Raw genomic sequence first — 9,890 nt, 5'->3', positions numbered from 1 at the left:
AAGGAGATGTGTGTGTGTGTGTGTGTGTGTGTGTGTGTGTGTGTGAGACAATAAGCTGACGTATCCCCTCATTCAAATTGTAAGACATATAAGCAAGGAGAATGACTGTGTTAGAAAATAACCAGGGCTCAGTAATGCACAATAATCAATACAGCTGTAATCAGGTAAGATAAAGTTATGAAAGGTAACTAAAGGGAACTAAAGGCATGAGAGGTAACTAAAACTGATAAAGTAACTAGAGTCTATAAGACTCAAATCTTACAATTATACTGTTGCTACTGTCTGATTGCCATACTCACCATCTGATTGTCTAAGGTGAGACAAAGTTGACATGGTCAGAACTCCCTTTGCTGGCCATTCCAGAAAATGAGTCATCTTGTGCATGCAGTCTATCATCTACTGCTATTTTCACCCCTTTTGTTACTGTGTAATAAACTTAATAATTGAACTTAACCATCTGCTTCTATCATACACTTGAGTCCAGACCTTATTACTAGCCTGACAGAAATAGGTTTAAAGTGACACTTCTAATTTTGGACCGTTAAGGGTGAAATGGGTCCAAACAAACTCGAGCAGCATCCCCTGCTGTCTCTGAAACTACGTCACATGTGGTCATGACAGCTGGAAACAGTTGTGGCAGTCAGGTAGCGCAGCAGTAATAACCGGTTCCAGGGCTAATACAGAATATAGAGCCTGTGGTTTCTGGTGCCACTGCAGCAACGAAATGTAAGAGGTTTACATTTTAGCAATATGCAAACGTATGTCTAACATTGCAAATTATATAGAGGAATGCTTTTCCAGTAATACTGATACAATACTAATGTACTGTATTATTACACTGGGGGGAAGAATTGCATGTGATTGAAAGTTTCAGGACAGCTCCTAAGCTTGTGGTGAGATAACGGCTGTTTCGAAGGTTAAGAATAAACTTCAGCAATAACCCAATATAGATGAAGTCCTTCAAATACTCAGTAAATGGAGAATTTTAACAAAGTTCTTTGACAGCTAGATAAACTACATCTCCTTAAGTATAATGCAATTATCAGAAGCTCCAGAAAATGCAAAAACATTGTTTTTTTTTCATACATTTCATTAAAAAAACCCTAAACATCTCTCCACCAGGGTTCTAAATGGACTTTTTGGCTTGGCTTTTTTCCACTGTGCACAACTCTCCTGTACAGCTAAAGCCTAGCATGCACTGGGCTACAGTCAGGGTATAGCTGGGACAGATATCCTCCTTATCCAGTAGCCACACACACGCCAAGATGGCGCCGCTGTGTCTGGCTAGCAGTCTACTCCTTTTGTGTACCTGTCTTTTCGCGGCTTTTGATGTTCCCTCTGCATTTCCCACCTTGATATATGATCGTTTGACACTGTTTAACATACGCAACTCGATGAGCAGCGGCCCTTATTACTGCCATGGTCATCATTTTAACCCTCCATTGCCTCTGCTGGCGTCTGCTCCACCCTTCCTGCAACACTTGCATCACCCGCCACCAGTTAAGCCTTGACGGAGACGAAGCGGCAGGAAAGCAGGACTACACGTCAAGTTGAAATCTGCTTCGGACTGGGCTCAGAGGATGGGACTCCTTCTGGAAAACGGCTACGTCGGTTCAAGTTGGTCGATCCTCTTCAGTTACCGCTTTCTTCAACCAGTAGGTCTGGACGTCGACCCACCTCCTCCTCGCCTTCGTCTGGTGAAACGTTCTACTCGACGCTGTCTCCACTCCAATCTGCGCCCAGTGTCCCACGCTGTGTGCCCTCAGGTTGAGCCTAGCTGGCTTCAGTTTGCCCTGTTTAACGCAAGATCTCTCAATAACAAAACTTTTATCCTGAATGATCTTGTTACCACACACGATTTGGATATGCTTTTTATTACGGAAACCTGGCTGAAACGTGGGGATAACACCCTGTTTTCTGAGCTTTTACCGGCTGACTATTTATTTCTTAATTCCCCACGTCTCGCTGGCCGTGGTGGGGGCCTGGCATCTGTTTTTAAGTCATCTTTAAAGTGTTGCATCCTGCCTGACATGGCTTTTTCTAGTTTTGAGGCACAAACTTTTGTTTTATCTCTGCCCATAGAGCGAGCGAGCGCAGAGATGCAGGTTGTGAGAGGGCATAAATAGTTGAGCAAAAGCATTTTACTTATGTGTGCGCTCAAAAAACATCCCGTGCTCAGAATGTCAGATGCGCGCGCTCAAAATGTCCCATTGCTCACTCCGGAAATTGGCACAAATATAACGCCATATGTGACAGGTGACTTTGTCATTCTGTCAGGAGCGCAATGAGACGTCAGACCGCAAATCTTTGTCTCTCGTCTTTTGTTGTATTAAACAGGATCAATAATCTGTATTCACGTCACCCCAGCTGGGACCTGTAACACAAGAATATATGTGGGTATGTTTTAACCCGCGTAGGATCATCACTTCTTCTACCCCCTCTGACTTTGCTGCTGCGTTCTTAGGCTCCGAATTCTATTCCTCTGTGGTTCATAATCCGCCATCCTGCCCTGAGGTTTTCCTCTCCTCGCTGAACTTGACTTCAGCCTGCAGTCAGAACCCGAGAGTCCTTTTTAGAACTATACACTCTGTTATTAACCCAGTCGGTGCTTTGCCCCTGGAGGGTTTCACTGCCCTTTGTAATCAATTTTTAAGTTATTTCATTGCTAAGGTTGGGGCTCTCAGGCATAATATGCCGAAACTCTTAGTACACTCACAGCCTGTTCCCCCCGTAGTTCTTATTTTTAATTCTTTTACTCCGATTTCTATACTCCAATTAAAAGACGCTTTAGTTCACTTAAAGCTGACCTCTTCGCCCCTTGACCCGCTTCCTGCCAGGTTTATTAAGGAGGGTTTTGATGTTTTCAGTCCCATTTTGGTCATGTTTATTAATCTCTCTTTGGATTCGGGTGTGGTCCCATCTGCTCTGCATGCAATAGTTCGCCCACTCCTTAAAAAACCTAATCTTGACTCTTCATTATTGTCGTCCTTTCGTCCAATCTCAATTCTTCCATTTTTGTCCAAAATTCTGGAAAACATCGTATCCACCCAGCTGCACATTTAGACTGTTTAAATATCACCGATAATTTTCAATCTGGCTTTAAGCCCCGCCATAGTACTGAATCTGCGTTACTTAAGATTCATAATGACATTACTATGGCTCTCGATAACAAATGCCCTGTTTTGTTAGTTCTTCTGGATTTATCCGCGGCCTTCGATACAGTCGACCACGCTATTCTTCTGTTGAGACTAGAACACCTTGTTGGGCTCAGAGGCACTGTGTCGAACTGGTTTTCATCCTTTTTGACTGACAGAACATTTTCTGTTACTATTGGTGACTGCACTTCCAATATAGCTCCCCTCTTTTCAGGTGTTCCGCAAGGTTCGACCCTGGCTCCACTACTTTTCTCATTATATATTGTGCCCCTTGCAGCTATTATAGCTAAGCATAATGCTTATTTCCACTTTTACGCCGAGGATGTCCAAATCTATATGCCTCTGCTCTTGTCTGACCCCAATGCTCTTACTCCGTTACATAACTGCATGCGAGACATTAGGCAATGGCTTTCGCAAAATATTTTGCAGTTAAATGAGAGCAAGACCGAATACATCCTTTTCAGGCCTGACTCGTCACCTGACGTTGTTACTGTGGTTTTACCTTTGAGAAACAGATTAGGGCAGTGGTTAAGTTGTGCTTTTTTCACCTAAGACTTTTAACTAAGGTGAAACCTTTTTTGTCACATGGTGATTTGGAGAAGGCGATCCATGCATTTGTCATCTCAAGGTTGGATTATTGCAATGCTCTGTATATTGGAGTTCCTCAGTCTTTGCGCAACAAACTACAATTAGTCCAAAATGCAGCAGCTCGGCTACTATCTAATGCTCCTAAGTTTGCTCATATTTCCCCTATTCTCTGTGCTCTTCACTGGCTTCCAATCCAATTCAGAATCAAATTCAAGATATTATTGTTTGTTTTTAAGGCTATTCACGGCCTTGCACCATCTTATTTGTCTGACCTGTTGGCTATTTATGTGCTGCGGAGAGCTCTCCGATCAACTGATCAGTTGTCACTGGTGGTCCCGCGATCCCGCTATAAAAAGTGGGGCGACTGTTCATTTTCTGTTTGTGGCCCTAGACTATGGAATGCCCTGCCGGTCGAACTACGGTTGGAAAACGATCTAGTGGACTTTAAATCAGCCCTAAAGACCCACTTTTTAAGCAGGCTTTTGAGCCCTAATTTGTTTTTATTGTTTTATGTTTTTAGAAGTCGGTTTAGCACTCTAGTATTTTTTCTGTTATCATTTTGCTCTGCTTATTGGGTTTTGACTGTACAGCATTCTGGTGCTCTTGCGAGTTGTAGAGCGCTATATAAATAAAGTTTATTATTATTATTATTATTACAGGGCAATGAGGAGCTTGTAATTCACAGTTTGGACTGTAGGAGCCCTGAGGGCCTCCACAGCACCCGTTGACCACTGAGGTCAAACTGTGCACTAAGATCAGCATCAGTTTCCAAGTATTTAGGTTAACAAACAGACAACAGAATAAAACCAGAATACTTAAAGGTTATGAAGCACAATGTTTTCTCTCCCGGTCACGACAAAGAGTTGATCTGTGCATTTGTTTGCCACACACAGCCATATCTCCACCATCCACACAGCAGGCTGATTTAGAGTTGAACTGCTTTTCTCAGTGCGTTGTAAAATTTACCACTATTTTGTCAAGGACAATTGTGTTATGCACTTCATGGTTTCCCCTCATCCACAGTACACACACACAAGCCTGAAGGGTACTGCAAACTAACGTACTGACCTTAGGCTGTGTCACTCGAATAATATGACCCCATCTTTCTGGTAGAAGCAGTCTAAGAACCCTGGACAAAAGACTGCCTGAACACTAGAAAGAGACATCCTCCATAGAAATGAAGTTCAGTGGTATTTTCTGGTGATATTAAATGGCTTTACATCTTTTACATTTTGTGAGAAAGCTGGTATGCATTTTATATTTCCAGTACATTAATGTGAAAGAGCCAACAGTGAAAATCAGAATGTTTATGTTGCATAATGCCTATTTTAGTTTAACAATGAATGGTATAATAAAAAGCTTGTCCCTTTGAACTCGCCTGAGGACCCTTGATCTGTGGAGCCCACTTCACAGTGCAAGATCATCCAGTATGTTAGTTCAACCATAAACAGCAGATGTGTAGAGAGGAGGGAGGGTCAACTCATGTGAAAGGGGCAGAGGGGATAACATATTTCTCCAGCCTCCAGCAGTAGGTGTAGTTACGTCATTTTATGTGGAAACAAAGAATTGCATCGAGCACACAGAATTCACCAGGTTAATACCGGAAGTCAGATGCATTGCCTTCACAATAAAAGCGTTGAAAAAAGTGAATGGAATGCACAATATAACAAATTTGCTGGCTATTAGTATAACCTGTGCAGTCATTATGGTGCTCACTGCTTTAAGAGGCAAAAAAAAACTCAGATTAAATTTAGACATGTATATATCTTTAGAAATATTGTATTATATCAAACTCCCTTCTCACTCCTATGGGTGTGTCCTCCTCTACCAGAGGCCTGGGGAGTTTAAGGGTTGTGTCCAGTATTTTAGCTGTTCCTAAGACTGCACTCTACTGCACAGAGAGCTCTGGTGTTGTTCCTGGGATCTGTTGGAACCACTCTTCCACTTTAAGAGTCGCAGATCCAAGTGCTCCTTCCACCACTGGGACCACTTGGAACTGCTATGCCTATCACCACTATCTCGTGCTGTTCCTCACCTACTACCATAATGTCTGTAACTGTCTGGAGATGGACCACACAAGAGCCACTCTCCGCTTGCCTCTTTCAAGTATAACATGCTGTTTACTTGTGAATGGATCAAAAATTACAATTAAATGCAATTCACAGTAATATGAGTATTTTCACTTCTGTAGGTTATTTTAAAGCAAATGAGTGAGAGCATTAGCCTATTTTATGTTATTAAGTTGGTGTTTATTGCTTTATTATTATGTTTACTTACAATGTATGTAACCTACTTTTTCCTACATCCCTAGCTGAAAGAACTCTTGCCCGCCCAAGCCTCTTATTTTGAAAGCATGAACCGCTGGGGTTAGTATCTAATCTTTATAGTTTGACACTAGCTGGTTTTCAGCACACCATGCAGTTTCAGCTCCCGGACAGCTCCGTAAACAGCTGTGATAGGTCTTCAGATGGGAGAGGAAAAACATGGCAGGCTACATATGAGACGGCCCGGCCTGCTGGATATTACCGGGAGCATGGATCCTTGTTTAGAGTCGTAAACCCCGACCGTTCGGGACAGGAGATGTAATTCTGTCAGCATTTACCCGCGGCTCTATGTGAGAGCGTATTGTGCTTCTGGGTTGCTTTGTGCTTTTTTCTTACTTAGACTGCCTAAGTTCACTTTCAACCTTTTTGGAGCGCGCACTGCGAATTCAGAGCCAGGTGATGTTATTTTCAGATTCTGTTATGTTATCTTTCTCCGATGAGAGACATGCTGCGCTGCACCAAGCTGATCAGATGATTCCTTGCTCTGTTCTTAAAAACTCAGGGTGAGTGACGGCATGCAAATACAAATGAACTGACACCGAAATATTCCCGTGAACGCGCCCTGCTCATTTAGAAGCTGCAGCTGCAGTTGCTGTCTTAATGCAGGTGGATTCGGTGTCAGCTGGTTCTGTTATGAGGAGCAGGATAAATTTGAGATACAACGTGGATTATAGTCCTGCTGCAATAACCATTAAATATTTGTCCCAGTCTTTGTATGTGAGAAGCTGAGATTTTGTGATGCTTTATTTTTGTCCTGTCAAGGAAACAATTAATTAGCACTGAATGAAAATTTAGATGTGTTCTTTCCAGGTGCCAGGGTCCTCCTGAATTCAGACCTTCCCTGTAGGCCCTTTCCTGCCACCCAGCAGCCATGGATCCCTTCCCAGAGTACCCTCTGTTTCTGGTCCAAATCCTGGAGGAGCTGGACACCAAGCACAACATGTCCTATCAGGACCTGTGTAAATCCCTGTGCACTCGCTTCGACCTAGTTCACCTGGCCAAACTCCGCAGCCTGCTTTTCTACATGGCCTGCATGGACCCTGCTTTCCCAGCAACACTCTTCAAGGACAAGATGCGCTGCTCCATGGAGGACCCACAGTCCAAGAAGATCACGGTGGCAGCAGACATTGTCACCATGTTCAACTTAATCCAGATGAATGGAGACATAGCCAAAGAAAAGCTTCCCATAGTGCATAGAGTCAAGTTCCACCGTAACAAGTCAGCCGACCTGTACAGGTCTGACAGCGAGCACATGGATCGTTCCAGGGATGGACACCCCCACCATCACCATCATCACCATCACCCCCAGCAGCGCCCTGTGCCTCAGGTTGCCTCTCCCTGTCCCAGATCATCTGAGTGCAACATCTGTCAGAAGTTTACTCCTACCTCTGATCCAAACTTCCTTCTGGGGGTCAGCAAGGAGTTGAAATTTAGAACAGCCTCTTTGGACAAACTGCACCATCTGCCCCAGTACTCTAGTGGCAGTCTGCCCTCTCCACCCTGTGAAATGCAAAGCACCTACTTTCCCATGGACATCAACAGTGAGCCCATGACTGACCAGGAGTGCCTGCAACACGTGGACAATCCAGAACCATTTTCTGTTCACTCCTGCATCCAGAAGAGGAACATCTTTAAGGAGGACTTTAACAACTTTGTGGCCTTCTCCCCACAGGTTAGTTTTTTTAGAATGTTGGTGAAGGATGTAAAAAGAGGGATCCTTTGATTCAATTTTAACATTGCTCTGCTGTTGTCAGAGATAAGTAAAAGAAGGACTGTCAGCAGTACATGTCCAAAAGTAACACCGTTGTCCCCAGGAAAACACTATCTTATTTTGTGGAGTAAGGAGATTAAATTCAGATTATTGTATGAAAAGTTTAAAAGTCTTGTATATTTAAATAATTTGTGTATAGAAATTCCAAAGTAGTGACCTCATACAGCTAAACACGGTGGCCCTAAGGTGCAAAACACAACAAAAGGCAGAGCACAAAACACCACATTTCACAAAAGACAAAACACAACAACAAAAGAAAAAACAATTACATTTTACAAAACAGCAAAAAAAGAAAACATTTCAGATTACAGAAAAGGTAGGGACAACACTGCTTGTGATTGGACAGAAGTCAAGTTAATCGAGATCAGCTGACACCGTATGGAAGCTTCACCGATGCCAGTGTCGGCAGGATCTGCTGCCCGTTTTGCTGCTCAGACTCGCTTGAAATAAATCACATAATTTTTTGATATGTCAAATTTGGAGAACTTTACATACTTTTCGAAAGGCTGTCTATGACAAATTATTAATTACTGGTGTCTTCCTGTCTATGACACATGTAAATGTAGCAAATACACAAGGTATTTCTTTCTTTAGGCTGTAAAATGTGTATTCTCAAATTGTTGTTTGTTGCAATACTTCTTCATCTAAGCTGCTTAAGCTGCTACCCATATCATGTGAAACCTCTTTAACTTGGCAACTTGAGTTCCACTGTTCTGGTTCCAAGCTGGAAACAAACAAACAAAAAAGCAGCCAATATGTTTTACATGCTGACTGTAAGAACTTATGGCAGTTGATCATTCAGCAAGTGTCCACAATTCCACTGTGTTTTTTAGCTTTGGATAACATTAACAAAGCAACTTCTACCTCCACTACTATTACTACTCACTTACTATGGTAGCTTTTGTGTCCTAAAACCTCACAATAGGGGTGGGCAGATCGATCCTTAAGTATCAATACATCGATTCTAGGCGTTGTATCGATAAGGGTCGATCCTCACATAAAAATATCGATATTAAGGGTTTTTAAAATTTATTTAGCATGAAATATATTTAAAACGAGCTTGTATAGAACTCTGTCTCTTATGCAGCTCCTTTCACACGCACATTGTTCACCCCTCCCTGCTTTGCTGTGTTTCGTTGTCCTACCATCACGTGACTCAGCAGCGCCATATCCAAGCAAGCAGAGTCTTTTAGCTGAGGTGTGTGGGGAAGTATTTGACAGCCGTTAATGAAAACACAGCGAATTGTGATAAATGTAAGAAGGCCATTCGCTACTGTGGCAACACAACAAATTTGCACAACACATTAAACAACATGAAAAAGAGAACAACGAACTGCAAAAGCAAAGAAGAGAGGAGGGAAATCCTCCAGACAGACCCCCGGCAGTGAGACAGACGTCACTGGCAGAGTCCTTTGAGCTTCAGAGAGGCAAAGAATATCCAGGTAGCTAACATCGGTGAAAATATGTTTTGGGACACCATACTTGGTCACCGGTCACGTCCTTTCCTTTAAAGACAGTTATTCATTGATTGTTCATGTTAGTCACAGTGCATGTTAACAAATAAAACTTTAGATTTAAATAATGTATTAGTATAAGTAAGATGGATAAATGCAGTAGAAGTATTGTTCATGCTTAGTTCAACTAATACTGTTAACTAATGTTTACTAATGAACCTTAGTGTAAAGTGTTACCTGAAAAAATATATACATCAAACCTGAAAAATTAAATTAAAATGGCTGAGCATTCCTGAACAACAACCATGAAAGGACACTATAGGATTCCTTTTTTAAGCTACATGTGGATAGGCTATACAGACTAAAATTTATTATTTTGTTATTTCACCTAGGTGATTCCCCAAGAGCTATAAATATTACAAGGAGCCTTGCTGAAATGATCGCAAAGGACCTGCAACCTCTCTCTGTCGTTGAAGATGAGGGTTTTAGGAATTTTGTCAAGACACTGGATCCACACTACAGAATTCCAAGTAGGAAAAATTTGATGAAAGGGAAAATACCAGCACTGTATGAAGAGTGCCACTCAAGGGTGAAAAAA

General features: G+C 42.2%; 1 protein-coding gene across 2 annotated transcripts in view; it reads left to right on the top strand.

Annotated features, from left to right (window-relative positions):
• The first annotated feature begins 6,154 nt into the window (after positions 1-6,154).
• Positions 6,155-9,890, top strand: part of minar1 (membrane integral NOTCH2 associated receptor 1) — a 67,339-nt gene continuing 63,603 nt past the window's right edge. The window contains exons 1-2 of one of the 2 annotated variants that reach the window (XM_020586234.1): positions 6,155-6,463; positions 6,878-7,739. In XM_020586234.1, the coding sequence (XP_020441890.1) occupies positions 6,939-7,739 (801 nt within the window). In that variant the 5' untranslated portion in view covers positions 6,155-6,463; positions 6,878-6,938. Of the gene's footprint in view, positions 6,571-6,877; positions 7,740-9,890 lie in introns of both variants that reach the window. The other variant, XM_020586233.1, reaches the window with a different exon arrangement.

Source organism: Monopterus albus, unplaced genomic scaffold (assembly GCF_001952655.1).
Source record: "Monopterus albus unplaced genomic scaffold, M_albus_1.0 scaffold399.1, whole genome shotgun sequence".
Taxonomy (NCBI): domain Eukaryota; kingdom Metazoa; phylum Chordata; class Actinopteri; order Synbranchiformes; family Synbranchidae; genus Monopterus; species Monopterus albus.
The sequence above is the reverse complement of the archived record's forward strand: the minus strand, read 5'-3'. Positions and strand labels throughout refer to the sequence as shown.